The sequence below is a fragment of the Sminthopsis crassicaudata genome, chromosome 2 (genome assembly GCF_048593235.1).
Source record: "Sminthopsis crassicaudata isolate SCR6 chromosome 2, ASM4859323v1, whole genome shotgun sequence".
NCBI classification, from domain to species: Eukaryota; Metazoa; Chordata; class Mammalia; order Dasyuromorphia; family Dasyuridae; genus Sminthopsis; species Sminthopsis crassicaudata.
In genome coordinates, this window is record NC_133618.1 from 433,453,154 (window position 1) to 433,475,628 (window position 22,475).

General features: G+C 39.7%; 1 protein-coding gene across 2 annotated transcripts in view; it reads right to left on the minus strand.

Moving 5' to 3' along the window:
- Window positions 1-1,854: 1,854 nt before the first annotated feature.
- CLTB (clathrin light chain B) overlaps window positions 1,855-22,475 on the minus strand; it is a 35,069-nt gene continuing 14,448 nt past the window's right edge. The window contains exons 3-6 of one of the 2 annotated variants that reach the window (XM_074292174.1): window positions 12,446-12,563; window positions 12,088-12,199; window positions 11,087-11,140; window positions 5,439-5,882 (exon numbers count right to left, since the gene is read on the minus strand). In XM_074292174.1, coding sequence (XP_074148275.1) covers window positions 5,711-5,882; window positions 11,087-11,140; window positions 12,088-12,199; window positions 12,446-12,563 — 456 coding nt within the window. In that variant the 3' untranslated portion in view covers window positions 5,439-5,710. Of the gene's footprint in view, window positions 5,883-11,086; window positions 11,141-12,087; window positions 12,200-12,445; window positions 12,564-22,475 lie in introns of both variants that reach the window. The other variant, XM_074292175.1, reaches the window with a different exon arrangement.

Consider the following 22,475-nt stretch of genomic DNA (forward strand, 5'->3'; position numbering starts at 1 on the left):
AGATGATTTAGTCTATATCAATGAGCACCTAAAGAGATTTTCCCTCTTGAAACTAACTTTTTCTTTTTCTGTTATGGGCCAGAACTTGAAGCAAGGTGTACTAAGTGGAATTGAGAGAATGGTTAAATCTAGTTTAGCATTGATTTAGTCCTACAACAAATAATGGTTTCCTAGTGATATAATGATTGGTGTATACTCAGTGTGGGGCATGTAAGAAGAAGCTGTCAGGGCCAGAAGGACAAGTGCACTAGAAGCTCTGGAAGCCTCAGCCAGGATTCAGTCGGGGAGATTCAGAAGCTAGAGAAGGCAGTCCTGTGGAGAACACTGAAACCAAGATCCAGAAAAACTAGCTGAGCCGCAAGTGAAGGAGACAATAGGCGGATTTGGACTCTAATACCTGGCTGCATTGGAGATGATTACTGAACTGAAACTAAGGCTGTTCCCAGAAGCCCCCCTAGAAACCTCCCAGAGAATATTACATTTTAGAGAAGAATATTACATTTAGGGGCTGCTAGGTGGCGCAGTGGATAGAGCACCAGCCCTGAAGTCAGGAGGACCCAAGTTTAAATCTGATCTCAGACACTTGATACTTCCTAGCTGTGTGACCCTGGGCAAGTCACTTAACCCCAGCCTCAGGGGAGGGGGGAGAAATTACATTTTTCCTTGTGAATATTTTTCAGAACCACTAAACACTGCACAAGATATTACATATTTATATCAGGGCAATATATAAGTCATCTAAGATTAAATGAGCTCAGTTTTTTCTCATCTGTAAAATACTAGACTAGATGACCTCTGAAGTCCTCTTGAGGTAAGCAAAGATGGAGCTGGGCTTGGATGAATTTTCCTCAGAATTCTTTGACGTCTGCTGTTGCTGTTCAAAAGGGAAACTAGGAGAGCTTGACAAATATTCATAGAGGGATTCTGGCAGTAGATGGGAAGAAACTTCCTCCTAATTCTCAAATCCTGAATTCTCTGAAGTTGTACAGTATAGAGTATATGTAATGTGCTGTTGTCTCCAGAAGCTGCCAATCACTCTCTTGGAAGAGATCTGCTGTGTCAACTCAAATCTCTTGGACAGATTCTTCTTCCTGTAGAGAACCGTTGTCTCCAGACAGTTGCCGTTAACTCTTGTCCAGAGAAGTGACTTCCCTTCCTGCAGAGAGCCCCATCAAGCCTGATGTAGTGCAGTCTTCTCCTCTTTCTGGAGTGCTGTCCTCTTTTATCCTCCCAGAGAATGGGTGTGGGATAATGCAAGGGCTTCTGGGAAGAAGTAACTCCAACCAATGAGCTTGCTCCTTTTAGAATTCCTAAGGTGTAAACTCCCTTTAAAGGCCCAAGCCAAAGGTCTGAGCCAGAGAACTGTCAAGTCAACCTGAATTCTCACCTTGTTACTGTCCAGACAACCTGAATTCTCACCTAGTAATCCTAACAAGTATAGCTTTGGACTTAAGAGATAGGGACCTGTGTTTGAATCTTGGCACTGATGTTAGCTATGCAACAAGTCACTTAACCTTGCTGAGCTTTTGTTTCCTCTGAAAAGTAGCATCCTAATATTTTCTTGCTTCTCACTGGACTATGAGAAAAGGTAAGTACCTACAAATTGGTGAGATTGCTGCAAAGCAGTAATGAAGTAGGCATTGCTGTAAGGTGAAAATATAAGCACTTTGATCTCACAAAGGGAAGATTTTAGAGAGTACTATGGAGTGAAATATCACTGTGCTTGAAGAATAAAAAGATAAAGGTGGATTTGAAATCTACTTTCCTTAATTTCTTCTGTTACCCCACCCCATCTCAGGAATTAGCAGGATGAGAAAAGAACATGGCGAAGTACAAAGAACATTAGACTTGGAATCAGAATAATACTCACATTTATATATGACCTTGGGGCTTATAAAGCACTTTTCTTAAGACCTGGGTTCATTTTTCAGCTGTGCTACTTAGGAGTTGTGTGACCTTGGGCCATTCACTTCCCTTTTCAGGGCTTCAGTTTGCTCATCTATAAAATGAAAGCAATAATCCTTGTGCTACCTACCTCAAGAGATTGTTTTGTCAGAATCAAATGAGATATCTGTAGAGTACTTTGTAATAATAAATGCCTCCTCCAGTTTTCTGAGTCTCTTCAGGGAAATAACTTCCCCGAGGACTTTATGTAGTAAGTACTTGGTACCTTTCTGATGGCACTTGTCATGTAAAACTATTACAGCTTTCTAGTTCTGTCTTTTCCTCTTACTAAAGGTGACGAAGTGTTGACCATGAGTTGCCTAAACTATAACACTAACCCTGTGCATAAGATTCTGCATATGACACATACTCAGTAAATGTAGAAGGAATAAATCAAAGTTTATCTAAATATACATGATTATCATCTGATCTCCAACCTGAGTTTGGCTTTTGCCCCCACTTTTAAGCATTTGCTTGGTCATTTGTACCTAGACTTCCGTAATCTTGACATCTGTCTACTGAGCATTAGGGAAATCAGAGTGGGTTGAAAGGACAGCCACAGCCAAGTACTCAATGTGGAAAAGCATAGACAAAATCACTGACCTTCCACCTGAATCAAAACAAAACACACTTAGCTCTGGGCATTGTCTCTGGTTGCCCCCCTTCCTAGAACACTGTCCCTCCTCAGTTCTGCAGGCTTGTCCAGCTTTAAGTCCTAACTAAAGTCTCTTATTTTACAGGAAGTTTTTTCTAACCTTTCTTTTTAGTGGCTTCTCTCAATTATTTTCCAGTTTTCCTTGTGTATATGCATATATATGATATGTTGTCTCCCTCCTTAGCTTCTTGAGGACAAGGGACTACTATTGCCTCTTTTTGTATTCCAAAGCTCTTAACACAGTGTCTGGCCCATAATAGACCCCTAATGTCAGTTGGTTTATTGACCTTATAACTGGGGAAATACATTTCTTTTTTTCTATGGCTTCAATTTATTTTTATATAATAGATTTGAAATAGGCTCACAGAGACAAAAGCGAGGCAATGATACAACTCATTGAAATTGCCATTCTCTATGATGTGTTTCTAACTATTCTGGCCCAGCATCAGCACAAGATATTACTTAATTTTATCAGAGTAGTAGAAGGAAGCCAGGAGCAGAGTTTATTTCAGAATTTTCTGATGGCTGTCAATGGCCATTTGGTACCAATTTCCTAAGAAATTAATCATGAAGGACAACATTGCATCTAGCAAGGATGTGACCAGGTAGAAGTGGACAGAAGGAACCTTTGACTACTGGAGAATTACTAAAACACTAAAATCAGACTTGGAGGAAAGATAACTCTTCAGTGTGATCTAGTCTTCAAAGCTTAATCAATCATGCATCATCTCATATCTGGGGGTTATCTGCCTAGCATTGATACCCAAAGTCTGGAAATCAGGCTTTCTGGATGGTCAAAGAAAGCTTCTTATAATTCAGAAAAAAAAAGATGTCCACCACTGTGTCTGAGGAAGTATGGATGAGAACTGTGTTGAGCACTGTGTTCTCTCATCTGGTTAGCTGAGAGAACCACCATCTAAAAAACTTGATTTTGTAAAAAAGTATTAAATTTTATGCTGGTCCCTTCAGGAAGCTAATCCTGTGCCCCTGGTTAATGACCTTCCTGTTTACCCTCACATACTAGATAGCATAGATAGCTTGCTGTCTGTCTACATGTGTTCTGTACTCCTAAACTGTCAGCTCTGCACATACTTTTCAAATTTTGCCCAACTTAAACTACAGAGTTTTGCACACAGCAAAAACTTTTAAAATGTGTGATGAAATGAATTGAGGTTGATTACACTTTACCTCTCCTCAAATAATCTCTATTTTAATCAAACTAGCTCACTGGTACAGGACCTATTTCCCATCCTTGAGACTTTGTAGAATGTACCCCATGAGGAGAATTCTCTCTTTACTTCTTTTTCTCAGAATCTCTGACAGCCTTCAAGGCTCAGCTTAAGTGCCTTCTCTACCAAGGACATTCCTTGTTCTCCCAATTGTCCCATATTCTTTGTATTTTGTGTACATCCTGTATGTGTTTGTGAGTGAGAGTGAGCATGCTGTCACCCTGGTAGGATATAAGCTCTTTGAGGACATGAGCCTTCTTTTATCTTTATATCTCCAATATCCAGCACAGTACCTGGTTAATGTAGGTGCATAATAAATTCTCGTTGATAAATTGATTAGTTGAGAAGGCTGGAGCTATAACCAAGACAGAGGCTAAGGTTCTACTCAAGCAGGAGACTTGGGCTCTTATCAAGAAGGCTGGGATTATGGTCAAGGAAAAGGCAAGGATGACAGTTATTGAGAAAAATGGTATCACCCAGCTAGGGCCTGGCCATGGTCATGGAAATGGAAAAGAATAGAAAATATCAAACCTAGAATAGTCAAACCTTTACTTAATATAACCTAAGTTAATCAGATTAAAAAAAAAAAAAAAAAAAAAAAGGATGCTTTTCCTGCTCCCTCATGAGGGAAGAGGCTTAAAGAATGGATAGTGTAATGGGGCGTGAAGGCAATAGTATGTGCTAAGTAATATGTAGTGAATATCCACCATTGACCATTATAGCTACCTCTTCCTGTTCAAAGAAATGTTAGTCTTTCTTCTAGTTCATTACTTTTCTGGGAGGCCTGGGAGAGTCAGTTCTGAATCAGGAGAACCTATAATTGCTCAAAAATTTTTATAGGACTAAGACCACCCCCTCTTTTCAGCTAAGTTCAGAGGAAACCACCAATAGAACAACTTAGTCTTGCCTCTTCTGTTCCTTCTCTTTCCTGAATTCTCACTATTTCCATTTTTCCTACTTCATTTTCTTTCCAACCTCATTGCATTTATTTTGTAAACACCCTATATATCCTTATCTGTGAACATGTCTTATTTCTCTAAAGGAATATAAGCTCTTTGAGGGCAGGAACTGTCTTTTGTACTTGTATCTGAAGTACCTAACAGTGTCTGACATGTGGTAAACAATCAGTGCTCATTGGTTGGTTGATTGCTGGATCAATTGATTCCTTACCTGACCATGGTTGATTATTTCTCCATTTTTACAAGATGGGTCTGAAAGAGTTAATTTCAGTCATGATTCAGCATCTCCCATTAGAATGGCCTCTGACCAATGAGATGCTCTCTAAAACTGGGAACACTACAGCAGATGTCTGGGGATACCAGCAAGGGCCAGAAAAGCTGTAAGTGATTCTCACATGCTTTAAATGGCATGTGCTCTTGGAAATCCAAGAAGGTCATGGAGCTGAGCAAGATTAATATGATTTAGAGCAAGAAATGACCTTGAGGTCATCTAGTGAAACCCTCTTGTATAACAGATGAGTAAACTGAAGCCTGGAGAAAGAAAGGACTTTGCAAAGGTCACACAGGTAGTAGGAAGGGACCAATACAAATGGCAGCACGGCTTAGATTGTAACTTCCAAAGATATAAGAATGATAATAAATAAGTGTAAAAAGAGTTAACAATACAACCTTTAAACCAAGAAAAATAAAAGACCGGGGAGACTTAGTGGTCATGACTCAGCAAACCAATGGTATATATGACATTTAAGGTGGTGAATTTGAGAAGGAAGAGGCAGGGAGAGGGCTCCCTTTGCCCCAAAGGATGGGGGAGACTAAACATTTTGTGCTGTGGCTATTGGAGGAGCGGCTTCCCCTTCCCTCCTCTCTTCTTCCTCTGCCTCGGCCTCCTCGCCCTCTGCTCTTTGGTAATCCTGGAAGGGTGCCTAGCGGGACAATGGGTTTTGTTTCAGGGAGATGAGCATAGATCGCATACGGGATACATCCTTGCACTGCCTGCTGCTCTTGGGGTTGAAGTCACACAGCTGGGCCACCTTCTCCCATTCTGTGCCAGGTACCTCTTCCTTAGACTCCTTCAGGAAGGCCTCTTCGGATGCTCTGCAGGAAGGAAAGACACAGCTAGGACTCACCACTCCCCCAGAGTATGTAAGAGCATCTAAACAAAATATCCTGACCCAGTTTCCCTAATTGTCCTATTCAGTTACTCTGCCTCAGGTTATAACCATTCCCTCTTAATGTTAGGATAAAGGTCTTATATCTTAGACCTTCTGCTATAGGTCTTCCCTCTTAATATTTATGGGATAAAGGTCTTTATCCCATATTAGACATATCCATTTTAGACATCATTAGAATATCAGGAGCCTCTCCAGTTCCTCCCTCCATTATGTCATCCTAAGTGCCTGCCTCCATTATGTCATTCTCATCCCAGGTTCCTCCCCCCATTATGTCATCCCCATCCAGGTACCTTCCCCATTATGTCATTGTTCTTGTCACCCTATAAAAGAATCTTGTATCTGACATTCCCTGATGGATTCTTTGAGATGATAGTCTCATTCACAAAATCAACCAGTGTTAAAGCTGGAAAGGACCCCATAGATTCCAACTTTCTCATTTCACATACAAAGAAATTGGGGTCCATAAAAGGGAAAGGATTTGTTCATGGTCACATAGCTAGTAAACAGAAGAGCTAGTGTTCAAACTCAAGGCCTCTGACTCCAGGTTGTTGTGTGTTCCTACCTTGGTATCTGGCCCTATTCACAGATCTTTTCAAGTGATATTTTTAGCCTAAAACTTACAATCTACAAATGGAATGAGCTGTTGCAGAAAGCTTCCTCAAGCTAGGCTAGATGACCACTTTTCAGGGCAGTAGTACAGGAAATAGATATATGGTTCTGGTATGGCCTAGATTAGATACCTATAAGGCAAATTCCATTCTGGGTTTTGGGAAATCTTCCTGCTAAAGAATCCCTGTAAATTGTTTTATCTAGGCCAAAGATCTTTCCCTTCACCAGTCCCCCCAGCTCCCCAATACCCAATTTTCCTTACCTATTTTGTCCTCTGTGCCTTCTGGAACCCCTGCTCTTTATATTAAATCCAAGTCATATTTCCTTTCCCCATTATTTATGTGAGTATGTGTTAACTTCAGTACAGGTTGTTTTCTCCCTTTCTTCCTCATTCCATAATTGCTTGAAGGCAGAAATGATTTTGTCTTGTTTTTGTATCCCAATATGTAGCACAGTGATTGTTAGGGCTCTTAATAAATGCTTGTCTAATGTCACTGAATTATCTAATCATTGGTCCATTGGTCTAAATCTTAGAATTTCCTGGATGATTTAGTCTTCTATGCATTGCTCTATTTTGGACAAAAAGAGTCCTAAAAAGACCCCTTCTCAGTTTCCAAGTAACTCCCAGCACTGAGGGAAAGCTAGTTCTAACAGAAAGAACATTTCATTTAGAAAAACTTGAGCTTTCTTAAATACTTGCAGGGGTTCTCAAACTACGGCCCATCCGGGTTATGGCAAATGGGCTGAGGGGCAGAGACAGAGTGTGAGTTTTTGTTTTTACTATAGTCCGGCCCTCCAGCAGTCTGAGGAATAGTAAACTGGCCCTCTATTTAAAAAGTTTGAGGACCACTTAAGTCTTAAGGATTTCATTAGTGAGTACCTCATCCACCCATGCAGATAGCAACAACTTTACAACTTATCATGTGGTTCCATGGGCTCATGGAAAAAAATAATTCAGTGGCCAACATCTTGGTGATAAGGCTCTCAATTCAATTCAAGCAGCACTTATTAACCATATACCACGTGTAGCTCTCCACACTTAGGTTGGCTCATCTGGAGATGACAGATACAATCCATCATTCCTATACTCAGACTTGGCAGCTAGATAGGATTCACCAGCACTTATATTGGGCTGGCTGAGGTTCTGAGAGCCCAGGGTCATTTCTATGATGGAATGCAATATTATAAGATGATGTTGATAGAGAATCTGTGTATATCACAAGGAGGATGGGAGTGAGGCTTCAAGATATATTAGAAATAGTTAAAAGAAGTGAGTTTGAACCCTGATCTTTTCCTTACAATCTAAATAGCCTTCCATAGGTAACTTAGCCTGTTTGGTTAACCTCATTTGCAAAAGGAGAGAGTTAAAACAATTGATCACTGTGGCTCCTCCTTGTTCTAATATTCTGTGTCCTAAGATTCCCCTCTAGCTCTAAGTCCTGTGACCTTCCAGATCAGGCCTGAAATTTGGTAAAATCTGGATTATAGTCCAAACTAGCTATGTGAGCCTAAACAAATAATTTCTAGGTGCTGTGGTTTTCCCATTTGTAAAGTGATGAAAATTTTTCTTGCCTTATCTCCCTCACAGGACTGGTTGCTAGGACCTGAAGTATATGAACATCCTTTGGAAATTATAAAGCACTCTACAAGACAAAAGATGCTCATGATCTGGGAGACAAAGTAAACATGGATCTGGAAAGCATACCCATTTATCCCATCAGCAATGATTGTGTCTATTTCTGAAAAGAAGAGAAACCCAGAGGTTGGCTTTCCTTATCAGGAAATTTTCCCTAAATCTTGAAAAAATATTTTTTTCTGAAGCCTATTATCTATTCCATCCATTTATTACATCTGATGATGCTGGGGTTTTTTTCAGCTGAGAGAAGGCTTTCTGGTCTCAAATCACTTATTACTAGTTTTATATCACCCCAGAATTTTAGAGCTAAAAGGGGCTTTAGAAAGCATTAGCCTACGTATCTAAAAAAGAACCTCCTCTTTATCAAGTCTTTTAAGTGGTCATCTATCAGGGATAAGGAACATCAGGCAGTCTATTCCATTTTTAGACAGTTCTACTTAGAGGAATTTTTTCTTCACAGCAAGTCAAAATTTTTCTCCCTATAGCTTCTACCCATTGCTCTTGTTCTGTCCCCAAACCAAGTAGAATAAGTATCCACATAATAGCCATATAACAGCCCTCCAAATTTTCGAAGACAGCTTCCCTCTTTTCCAATTCATTCAACCAATTCTTTGTATCTTGTTCTCAATTCTCATCATCCTAGTAGTACCTTGCCCTTCCTACCCAATGTGCTCTAACTTATCAATATTTTCCCTAAAATGAAGTCATTAGAACTGGATATAATATTCCAGATGTGACCTTACTGAAGTGGATAATGGAACTAGCATCTATCTCTTTCTTGACACTATTTTCCTTGATTCCCAAATCTACTTATCTGGTCTTATTCTCTTTGATGATCTCCAGTCTTACATTTCTAACCACCCATTGGACATCTTGAATTGAATGTCTTATAGACATCTTAAACAGCATGTTCAAAATGGAATTTTTTTCCCCATCCCTAAATATTCCCCCCCATCCCAAACTTTTCTCTTTCCCTAATTTTCCTATCAATACTGAAAGTACCAATATGCAATCACCCAGGCTAGAAATCTGAATGTTATCTTGGACTCCTTACTCTCTGTCATACCCCATATCTAATTTATTGACAAGCTCTATTGATTTTACCTTCAGAATTTCTCTCACATATTCCCCCTTCTCTGATACTGCTAGAAATCTTGGGGCAGGCCCTCATTACCTCACATCTGGACTGTTGGAGTAGCCTGCTGTGTTATCTGCCTACTATAAGCTCCCTGCTCCAATCTTTCCAGCCAAGTCAAAGTGATTTTCCAAAAGCCCAGGTCTGACCAGGACCAAAAGTCTGCCCATCACTTCTCTCTACTCCACCAAACTCAACAAACTCCAGGACCTCTAGGAACAAATAGGAAATTCCTTGTTTGGTTTTTAAAGCCCTTTAAGAGGCCCCTCTTCCCTTTCCAGTCTTCTTATACCTCACACCCTTATTATACTGCCCAGAGACAACAGTTTCCTTGCTGGTCCTTGAACAGGAGACTCCATCTCCTAACTTCAGGCATTTTTACCAGTTATTTCCCATATCTAGAATATTCTCCCTCCTCATCTCCACTTCCTGGTTTCCCTGGCATCCTTTAAGTAGCAGCAAAGCTTTTCCCAAGCCCCATTCATATTACTGCCTTCCTTTTGTTGATTATTTCCTATGTATCAGGTATATTGTTTTTCTGTCCATAGTTGTTTTCCTGGTGTCTCTCCCATTATACTTAGTTTCTTGAGAACAGGGGCTGATTTTTGTCTATCTTTCTCTTCGCAGCACTTAATACAGTGCCTGCCTGATGGCATATATAGATATTTAACAAATATGTTTTGAATGATGATTGACAATTAGATAGGCTTTCAAGTTTTATATCATTTGCAGATTTGTTAAGCATTCCATCCATGCCTTTGTCCAGGCATTGATAAAAATATTGAAAGGAACAGAGCCAGAAGTAGTCTCAGGATGCTCCGCTACAGACTTCCCCCTATTTAGGTCAGCTTCTCCTAGGTTTGCTTTCTCCTCCTCCTGACCCAAGCAAGAGTGTTGTACTGGGTTTCCCTTGGAGCCACACTTTAACTCTCAAGGTTATCTTGCTGTGCCAAAGAACCCTCCCCACTCCATCCTAGGGGGCCCGGAGGTCATGGAATTTCAGCTTCACTAAGGGCTGTGATGAGGAAAACTGAACACTCATTGTAAACCTTAAAGTATGACAAAAATGGAAACTATGGTCAACGTGTGTCATCATTACCACCACCACTGTCATTGTCGTCACAGAAGCAACAAGGAATGGCGGACAGACAGTGGACTCCAGAGCTAGGAAGACCTGCATTCAATTCCCACTTCTTGGGGACTGTTGCATAGAAGATGCCTTCCTGAATTGTTTAGTCAGCTACATGGTGCAGAGGATGGAGTGCCAGGCCTGAAGTCAGGGAGACCTGAGTTCAAATCTGGCTCAGAGAAATTATTAGCTATGTGACCCTAAGCAAGTAACTTAACTTGTGTGCCTCAGTTTCCTCATTTGAAAAATGATCTGGAGAAGGAGATGGCAAACCACTCCAGTGTTTTTGCCAAGAAAATCCCAAATAGGGTCATAAAGAGTTGGTCACAACTGAACAACAACAAATTCTTAGAAATTTTTCTCCTCCAGCACTTACTTAAAATGATGAAATCACTGGTCCAGTCCCTATCCCTATTATTATTAGATGTTGTCATCTATAAATAGAATTATAGCTCCCATATGGTTCCCCCACTAAGCCCTGCCATGTTTCTTTGGCCTCTCAGGCTCAGGTATGCAGGAAGCATCAGGCAGCTGTGGCCATTCATCAGGAACCTCACCCAACACATCTCTCTCCTCCCCAAGCTGCTCTTGGGACAGGTAAGCAAAGGAGACACGTACACGTAACCTATGATGTCAGCATCTGGTTGCTGGTAGAATGCTTTGTCAGCGATCCTTGAGGGGAAGGGTTAGGCAGGGGAAGACAGGATGAGAAGAAAGAGGCAGGCAGAAAGGTTAAAGAGAAAGATAACATTAGTTACTGAAGCCCAGGGGATGTTAGAAGCACCAGCCCATTTGGGAAGGCAGCAGGCTACTCACAGCCCTTAATATGAAGGGAGGAAAGAAGAAAGGGAGAAAGTTTTTCAAATCCGATCTTTTCAGTTAGTGTCAAAGCAGGCAATCCTGGAAGGAGCAGGGAAGAGACCCCAGCGCAGTGTCTGAGCTCCCCACAGTTGTGTCCTGGTCTAATAGAGTTCTAGGCCATCTCCAGTTTTGCAACAGGGCAGGGCCTTTGGCCTCCAGAGACCATCAGATGGCCCCATTAACTTCTTAGGAACTCTTTCCATTTCAGCAGTAAGCAGTGGCCAGTTCCCAATTCCCTACGGGGCAGGAAAAGGATGTACAGCTGAATATCTGGGAAGAGTTGTATCTTTGAAGAAAGAAATAGGACCATTATAATGTGGTTGAGTTGTAGTGAAGGGCCAAGGAGGCTCCTCTTCTGATTAGAAAAGAAAGCCTGTTTAGTTGGTCTCTCTCTGCCTTCCCAAATACCTTTCATCCTCCCAGAAATCCCCTTCTTACAGATACAATCTGCCCTCCTACTCATACCCTTCCATATTGCTCTTGAATACTCTTTTCCCTCTTGCCCTCATTCTCTTCAATATCCCCTACTCTCCCACCTCAATCCTCCCAATACCCCTTGCCTTCCCAGATACCCCTGTGCCCTCCTATCCAGATTCCTCAAATTCTTCCACCTTCTCAAACACCTTCTACTCTCCCAAACCCCTCTCTTTCTTTGAGCTACCTCCTTGTCCACATGTCCCTTCCCCATATGCCCCTTGCCCTCTCCACAAACTTCTGCACCCCAGGCCCCCTCCCCAAATGCTTCTTATACCTCATACCTGTTGCTGACTTTGTTTTTCTCCACCTGCTCATTCTGTCGCACATTCCATTCTTCAAGGTCCCTCTTTGCCTTCTCCCGCCATTCTTGCTCAGTCACCTTAGAAGCTGCATCTAGGGTTCAAACAGAGGATTAAGTGCAGGGAGCCACTGAAGGGTATCCCCTGAGGCCTGACTCCCCCCCAAAAAAAATCCCTTCCCCCCGTGTCTCATGCCCTCCCCAATTTCCCAGGGCAGGTCAGTGTGTCAGAGCATAGAAGAGGCAACAATATAAACAGAAATGCCATCCCCTGCAAGGGCCCCATTGCACCAGAGACAGACCAAGCTGCCAGGCCCCGGGAGGCTTCCCCCTACCCTCACCTAGCTCTTGTAAACGCTTCTTCTGCTCCTCTCTCCACTTTCTGATGCTCTCTGGTTCCTGGCTCAGCCTGTCTGCCTGGGCTACAGCAGCATAGCCATCAGAAGGACCATTGGCTTCCTAGGAGGGATTTGCACACACACAAACACATACATCATAAGATCATTATTTTAAATTGGTAAGGGACCTTAAAGGTGATCTAGTTCAATCCCCTCATTTTACAGATTTTACAGACACTTCATCCAGCTAATCTATAAACTAACTCCTGGGATTAGGGGTAAAGAGGCTTCCCCTACCTGGGCTGCCCCATGGAAGATGCACCCCCAAAAAAACAACAGCAACAACAACAACAACCAAAAACCATCTCTAGTCCTTCGTGGGCTTATAAAGATCTCTCCGAGTTTTGGGACCTCTAAAAGGAAGGAAAGAAAGAAAGGAGACATTCAGTGTCTACTATGTTCCAGGCACTGTGCTAAATACTGTATAAGCATCATTTCATTTGACCCTTACAATTACCTTAGATGGTAGGTACTGTTTTTATGTCCATTTTACAGTTGAGGATATTGAAGCAGCCTAAGGTCACACAGCTAGTAAATGACTTGGGGAGGATTTGAATTCAGGTCTTCCTGCCTTTGGAACCAATGTAAGTAGAATCTTATAGCTGCCATCTATCTACAGCCCTGGGGCAAAAAGTCTCAAGGACTAGGGGACATTGCTCTTACCAGTATACCATAGGTTAGAACCAGGCTGTATGTATGGATCAGCTGCAAAATCTATTCTTGCCCAGAATCAGAAAAATGGAGAATATAATCAGAATAAGTTGATTCCCTGATGCTACAGAATCTGATTAGTCCTTGGGCAGCTGAATAGTACAGTGGATAGACCACTGGGTCTGCATCAGAAAGATCTCAGTTCAAATCCACTCTTGGATACTTTTTAGCTGTATGACCCTGGACAAATCATTTCAGGTCTGTCTGCCTCAATTTTCTCAACAATAAAATATGGATAGTGACAACACCAGATTTTTTTTTAAATTCATTTTTCCAAATTATCCCCTCCCTCCCTCCACTCCCTCCCCCCATGGCAGGTAATCCCATACATTTTACATGTGGACAACACCAGATTTGAGAGATTATTATTGGGAGGATCAAGTGAGATGTTTATAAAGTGCTAAGCATAGGACCTGACAAGCAGCAGTACTATATAGATGCTTATTCCCTGCCCTTTTTTTGCCCTTCTAGGGAAGTTATGATGGACTTGGAATTTTGTTCACAAAGTTACTAAACTGTGTATTTCTATTAGTAAGCCTTTTGCCCCAAAAAGATCAATGGACCTTTATGGACAAAAATATTTTTAGCAGTTATTTTTATGAAGTAAAAGAAACAAATAGGATACCAAACAATGAGATGATGGATGAGCAAAATTTGACCTATGAATGTAATGGAATGCTATTGTGCTATAAGAAATGATTCAAATGATTGCTTTAGAGAAGTCTGGGAGTATTTGTTTGAATTAATATAGATTTAAATGGGTAGAATCAGAACACATTATGTAATAACAACATATTGTGAAGATAAACAACTTTAAAACTTTTAGATTTAAGAATTCTAATCAGTGCAATGGCCTACCAAGATTCTGGAGGCCTTAGGATAAATATGCTACCCACATTCTGAGGAAGACATGATGGACAACAGAATGGATTAAAACATTTTTTGTTCATGACTAATGAGAGAATTTGTTGACTATATATATTTGTTACAAGGGTTTTGTTTTGTCTTTTTTTCAGTAGGAGTGGAAAGGAATAAAATAGATTATTATTTGAGAAAAAAAGATAAACTTCAATTTACAAAAAGAAAAAGAAAGTTATCAAAGAGCCTGATATCTGTGCATTGAAAAAATGGAGAATAAGGGATTTTGTGTAAGGTCTGGTTTATAAATTCAGTCCCAATTTTGCCCTAATGTATGAATGTCTGTTCCCCTAGTTCTCATCTTGTCTCTCCTTGGTGATGACCTCACTGCTCCAAGCGTTTTTTGTGGGTGTCAAGAGAAGTTAAAGGGCTCCTCAGAAATGGCCAGGCTATTGATAGAAACCAGTTCACATCAGTCTGGGTAGAGCCATTTCTAGTATAGCAAGTGAGAGTTATCAGGAAGAATATAGGCCCCTTACAAGCCCCTTTCCTAATCATTTTGATTTAACACAACTTTCCATTTTTAGACAAGATTCTTTTTATGTCTCTGGCAACCTGAGGTTAGTCCCTAGACAGAATGTAGTGAAGGAGACTGAGGAGCTACTCTATGAAATCACTACTACTTTCCTGTCATGATCTGCATAATTTTGGATGGATGGGCTTTGTGTAATAGCAGTGGTCTCTCTGCTGACCTCAATCTTTTATCTCCAATTGCTTTTTAAACATCTCAAACTGGATGTCTAGTAGAGATCTTAATGTTTCGAAATGGAACTCGTTATTACCATCACATCTCCCCACCCCAAAAAACAACCACCACCGTCTTCATCTTTTCCCTACTTCTCTATTATTACAGAGGGCAACACTATTCTTCCAGTCCCTTAGGCTCACACTCCATGAGTTACCTCACACCCTGATAGCCTATTACCAATACCTATAAGTTTCACCTTTGCAACACCTCTTGAATATACTCCCATCCCTCCTCTGATACTGCCATACTTTAATATAAACCCTTATCACCTTACATCTGTATTATTACAATAGCCTGCTAGGGGATCTTCCTGCCATAAATGTCTCCCCACTCTACTATTCTCCATTCAGCCAGTAAAGTGATTTTCCTCAGGTGCAGGTCTAATCATGTCATCCCCAACTCAATAAACTCCAGTGGCACCCTACTGTCTCTAGGATCAAATACAAAATGCTATGTTTTGCCTTCAAAACCTTTTATAGCCTAACCCCCTCTTATTTTTCCATTCTCCTATATATACTCTGATCTAGTAATATTGGCTTCTTGGTTGTTCCATAAATAAGATTATTCCAGCTCTGTGGGCATTTTCTCTGTCTATAACTAAAACACTCCTTCTTCTACTTCAAGTGCTTCCTTTCAATCCCAACTAAAATTCTGCTTTCTACAGGAAGTCTTCTCTCACTCCTCTTAATTCCAGTGTCTTCACTCTGTTATTTCCTATTTATCCTCTCTATATAGACTGTTTTGTGTACATTTGTTTACATGTTGTCTTCCCTATTAAACTGTAAACTCCTTGAGGATGGGACTATTTCTTTTGCCTCTTTTTATTTCTCCCAGCTTAGTTTACAGTAGGTACTTAATTGATTGATTTCCCAGAAGCCAAACTCAGAGAGTGAGTTTGCTTGAAGATTGAAGAAGGGTTGAGAGCAGGATGTCTGGATTTAGGTGCCACTTTCACAGGAACCATCATTGGAGTCCACGTTATCTTCTTTGGCCTTGGACTTGGCCTTATAGGTTGGGAGTATTTGCTTGGTTGGGAGGATATGACAGATTGGAAGAGGGTTGAAGGGAAAGGTTGTGAATAAAGCTGAAAGCTTCTGAATCTAAATTTAATTGTGACTGAAGTTTTTAAATGCCCTTCAAGGTAGGCATAAGTCCTCAATTTCCAGTGCAACTCTCTCTTTTTTCTTGCCCATTGTAACTTTAGACCTTAAATTATATAACCAATCTATCATTCAATAGATCAAGTGTTTTTTTTTTTTTTTGTTGTTGTTGTTTTTTTTTAAAGACTGAGTCTTCATATATACAAAATATCTAAAGCAGTTGTGTGTGGGAAGTGGCAAAGAATCAGAAACCGAGGGGATACCCATCAATTGAGGAATATTTTGCTATATGATTGCATGATATACTATTATGCTATAAGAAATGATGAAAGGGATAGTTTAAGAAAACCTGGGAAGATGTATATGAATTGATGCAGAGTGAAGGAAACCATGAGAACATTATATATAACAATAGTAATATTATAATGATAACCACCAATAGAAGACTTATCTACTCTAATAAGTACAATAATCCATGACAATTCCAAAGGACTCATGACAAAAGTGCTATTCAGTGCCAGAGACAGAACTAATGAACTCTTGAGTAGGGAGGGAAGCATATTTTCTTTATTTTTCTTGCCTTTTTTCCCCACTATAACACAGCTAATGTGGAAAGACGTTTTGCATGACCCTAGGTATGAGAAGAGGGAGAAAGAAAATTTGGAACTAAACATCTTTTAAAAATTAAAAAAAAAATAAAGTCTAGGTCTCCCTTAAATTTGTCAAGGCTAGAAATGCAAAAGCTAGCTATTCATGGACTCTGATTGGCATGGGAACTTTTGCAATTGAAATTAAAGTAAACTGAGAGACAAAGCTCTGAGTATGATTAATTAACAAAGCACAAAGCTAACACTCATTTTTATAAACAAAAGGAGAAACTTTAAAAACTAGAAAGCAGCATCAATGTGATTGGCTAAAAAGTCTGAAGCATCCCAACTGGAAATGGGAAATGCAGGGCTAGCAACAATCTTTCACTAGTTAAGTCCTGATTGATTTACTTACTACTTGCAATGCCAGTTAGGGGTACAAAGACAACTGACCAGACTTCTTTGAATTGAAGTGATTAACAGAAAAACAACTTCTAAACTTAGCCTAGAGACAGTAAAACATGATGTAAGTAGTTATACAAGATGTCAGTGGTTTATACAGAATAGAATAAATTGCAAAATAGAATCAATTTAATTTTCTCAAAGCTTTCTAATCTGGGCTGGTTTATCCTTCCTTGGTGGAACCCTGCTCTGAGGAGCTTGCTATATTGCTATATATTGCCAAATTCAGTGTGGACACCTGATCAGTAACTTCTCCCCAATATTTAGGATTAGAGGTGTATATACCTATATACCATATCTCAAAAAGCATTTATTAAGCTTCTACTTCAGCAGGTGTTAAGTACTGTAGATATACTGGGGATAAAGAGACAAAATTAAAAGTGGTCCCTCCACTCTCAAGGAGTTTATCTTATAGTATATCCAAAGCAAACAATACACATACACATACACACATGTATAAAAGAAATAAGAAGTTGATGGGATCCAGGAAAGAGAGATAGTTGAAGATGGGAGGATCAGAAAAAGAATTACATTTAGAAAGAATTACATGAGTTTAGTCTAAAAGATGGAGAAAGAGAGGGCCTTTTAGGCAAGAGGAACAACAAGTGCAGATACGGAGGCAAGAAATAGAAGGGCACATATGAGGAACAGCAAGAAGCTCAATTTGTCTACATTGTTGTTGAAGTAATGTACAAGTCACTTAATCTCTCACAGACAAAGCTGTCTTGTTTGAAAGTGGAAATAATAATAACACCTATTAGGTGACAGTGGTTAGAGTACTGAACCTGGAATCAGGAAAACTTCACTTCCTAAGTTTAAATTTGCTCTCTGACACTTGAGCAGCTGTGTGGCCATGGACAAGTCACTTAACCCTGTTTGCCTCAGTTTCCTCATCTATAAAATGAGCTGGAGAAGAAAATAGCAAACCACTTCAGGATCTTTGCCAAAAAAATCCAAAATGGGGTCATAAAGAGTCAGACATGATGGATGTGACTGAACAACACCACCTCATAGGATTGCTGTGAGAATCAAATGAGATAACATATGTAAATTGAGATGTAAAACTTATGTATTATATAAATGATAATTATTACTAGTAAATATCCTAGTTTCATCCTGGAGGTAATAGGAGCTTTATATTATTTCTTAGTTGGAAAGATGTATATTCTCCAAGGGACTGTGAATGTTTAAGGAATAAGAATTATATTTTATTCTTTCTTCAAGCTTAATTCAAGCACTACCTCCTATAAGAATCCCCTTCCTAGATGGCAGTCCCTTCCACTCTCAAAAAATTACTGTATACATCTTCTGTATTTACTTTATATGTGCATATGTTGTTTTCCCTAATATCATTTAAGTTAATGACAAAGTATATTTCATTTGTGTTTGCATATCCCCAGCACCTAGCACAGAAGCATGCACATATTAGATATTTTAATAAATGCTTGTTGATTTGTATGCTTCTGTCTTGAGAACATAGTAGGTATTCAACAAATATTAAATTATTATTATTTTAATATGATGTATTTATAAAATGCCTTATGGCTACAAAACACTTGATGTATCTGGTTAGTTTAACTTAACAGAAAATTATATTTTCTTATGTAAGGTTAAAAATTTCCCACTGGGGGAGACCAAATTTAAACTTAGGAAGTGAAGTTTTCCTGATTCCAGGTTCAATACTCTAACCACTATGTCACCTAATAGGTGTTATTATTATCTCCACTTTTCAAACAAAACAGCTGAGTCTGTGAGAGATTAAGTGACTTGTACATTACTTCCTTCAACAACAATGTAGACAAATTGAGCTTCTTGCTGTTCCTCATATGTGCTCTTCTGTTCCCATTTTAAAGGGGAAATATCTGAATCATAGATTCTAGATTCAGTGCTAGAAGACTTATTAAAGGTCATCTAGCCAAAGCTGCTTTTTTTTTTTTTTTTTTTTTTTTTTTTTTACAAATAAGGCTACTTGCCAAAAGTCACCAAGTCACTAAGTTACAGGCCAGAGATTTGAGCTTCTAACTCCCTTATTGCAAAATCCTCTTCTTTTTCCAATATGTCATCTTTCCTCTGATGCTGTAAGATGATAAGTGACTTGTCAAAGGTCATTCACTCATCTCAGAAGTGGTAGGACTGAGATTTGATACATAGGAAACTGGAAATGGTGGTTAAAAGTCACAAATTCCCATTTTGCATTATAAATCTACCCAAGGTCAGTATTTTTATTCCGCTTGTTCTTTAGTCACAAGGCCCAAGTTTGTTATCAATGGTGATGGGGTCAATAAGACCCCAGCAAAAGGCCATGTTCCTGCTAGCAACACAGTGTCTAGGTGGGCTATAGGGAAAGGGCTTGACTGGAGAAGGGTTTTGTTGAATTTAAGTGGGCCTTTGTTGCAATGGGCCCTATTTGAATTCCAATAGCTACTCTCTGAGGCAAACATGGAAGGGTATTGGTTATGTTGTGCGGTCTTTTTGTTCCTTTGTTGCAATAGGCCTTTGTTGAATTCTAGATTTTGAAGGACTTTATATACCAAAAAGTGGAATTTGTAGTTAATCTTCAAGATAATAGTGAGTAATTAGAATTTATAAAAGAGGAGTGACATTATTAGACCTGAGTTTTAGTAATAAAACTTTGACAGCTGTTTGGAAGAGAGATGAAGAGATAATTAGGAGCTTATAGCAGTAAACCAATGATAAGTGATGAAGTATGTACTAAGATGAGGTCCATTTTCATATGACTAAGAGTTGTGAGAAGGGAGCAGATGCCAAAGACAGTATGGAGGAAGACTTTTCAAGATGTGCTTAATGAAAGTAAAACTCTGAACTGAGACAGCCCTGTAAAGTTATGTAAAATCACCAACAAAATGTATATACAAAACCAAATGGTCTCTCATGCTCTGGAGACAGGATTCTCTTAAACTCATGCATAAAATGAGTCTTCAGAAAATGTCTCCTTTGATATACAAACCCAAATGGTCCTGCATAAGTGCTTGGAAGAAGACTAACAGGATGTAAATTCTTAGACTCATGTATAAAATGGATCTTCAGAAAATGTCTTTTTGCAGATCACTTCTCTCTTGAGAATGATTTGCTGGCCAAGAAAGTGTCTCTTGGTGTTTTCTTTAACAATAAAAGTTTTTTAGCACAGCCTTTGAGTTTAGCAAAATTCTTTCACTTCGAGGAAATTCCTTCACTTCGAACTCGGGCCTTGGAGAACAGGGAAACCTCATCCGTTCCTGCCAAACCTGTTCTTTGGTATCCTTGCCCTCATCATACTGACTGATTACATATGTGGAATAAGAGATGTGGTAAGAAGGATGATTCCAAGGTTGAACTCTTGGATTTCTGGAAGAATGGTAGTGATGTTGATGTAAACTGTGTCCCCTTTAATCTTTGGGGTAAAGGTGGTCCAGAGTCTCAAACCCTCTCAACCTCTGGGAGGAGCCCCACCCTCCTAGGGGAAACTCCCAGATAAGTAATCCCATTCAACTGGAAATTTTGGCCTGGAGCATGGTCAGCATCCTCTATTGAGTTGAAGATTAGTCCCTGGAACTGCTCCCCAGCTAGGGGAAAGGGCAAACCCAATAAAACCCAAGACCTGTCAATCCATCTCTGCTAATTCCTAATCAGGAATGCCCACTGAGTTGCTTCTCAGTGTAAACCCATTTTTGCAAAATTTCTAACAGGAGTTTTCCTTCTGAGAAAGCTTTTCTTAGCATAATAAATCCAATCTTGCCACAAACCTTGAGCCTGTATTCATTGGGGTTTGCAAATTCTTTTGACTGACCAGGGGATTCACTGCTATCAAGAGATCTCTCAACCCTCATTTCTCACACCTCAACGTAGTGATGTGGACTTACTCTTCCCATCAGGAAGAAGTCAAACCAGATGTTATCAGATATGATCAAATCCCAGACTGTCCTGTTTGTTTAGTGTTGTGAGGAAAGAATTTTTTATCTACCTCCATTGTCCACCTCCCAATCTCTGGGTATCTTTAAACCACCTTTGGAGATGTTGATTAGATTAAGACAGGTCTGGAGCCTGGTCTGCCAGGTATTCCATCTGGATCCTCTTCAGACCCCCACTCTGGACTCCCAGGCACTTCTCCTTCTCCTTGATCCCTCCCTCTGAATTCCAGCTTCTTTCCTAGTTTCCCCAAGAAACCTCAAGGCTGTATTTCCTGTATAAAAGATCTGCTTATGATGAAAATTGTTGCTGAGTTCTTTTCAGGATTAAGCCCACTATGAGGTTATTCTCTCCCCCTCACAGTGCCTTCCCTCTAATGACGTCTTTTTCCTTACTCTCGCTAACTCTGGTTAGTCTGCTAAACTCCTCTGTGGCTCTACCGTGCTCACTCCCACCTCATGGGACATTCTTTTCTCCTGGTTAATCATGAGTTCCCTGGGAAAATTGCCTTTCCCTCGCTCTAACTATAACTCTTCCAGCTCTGTTTCCTATTTGCCACTCCTGGTGAACTATTTTATCTCTTATTTTGTCTGTAAGTTCTTCTAACTAAATGTCCCTTTCGGCAGAGAGAACAGCCGTTGTGAATTTGTCATATGTTTATTTTGTACTAGGAAGTGCTACTCTGACCCCGTGTGACACTGTATGTAGCAAAGTCCAGAAATGAATTCCAAGGAAGAACTGCTAATCTAGATTATTATAGAAAATGGCTTCTAGGAGCTTAGAACCTAAAATTCCAGATGCTGATTTTCAGGGATATGGTCCAACAAAATTTCAAATAGTTCCTTTAATAATCCCTTAACTTACACCTCGATTATTTTAATAGTCTCCAAATCAGTCTCTTTGCCTCAAGTTTTTATCCTCTTGAATTTGCCTTCTGTAGGTTTGGCAAAATGGTTTTTCTAAGTGTTAGGTACAACCATGATATTCCCCTACTCAATAAAGTCCAGTGGCTTCCTATTACATCTAGAATCAAATATTAATTCCTTTGTTTCACACTAAAAACTCTGTATAGCCTAACCCCAACCTATTCCAACAGTCTTTTTACAAAGTGCTCCTATTCATGTACTCTTCATTCTAGCTAAACTGGTAGTCTTACAGTTCATCATACATGATGCTACATCTCTTGGCTCCATGCTTCTATAGAGGCTGTCTTCCAAGACTAGAATGCACTTCCTTCTCATCTCTGCTTCTTAGAAGCCCTGGTTTTCTTCAGTGCCTAAGTGCCAACTTCTTTATGAGATCTTTTGCAATCTCCCACCTAGTTGTGCTTACTTTCCCAAATGATCTTTGTATTTATTAATTTGTTTTATATATGTTTATACACATACATATTCATATTTACTTCATAGAATATAACCTCCTTGAAGGCAAGGACTGTTTCATTTTTGTCTCTTATTTTCAGTACCTAGAACAATGTTTTTCACAAAATAGGTATTTGATAAATGTTGATTGATTGGTGGGATCCAAATTGGTTCATGAGT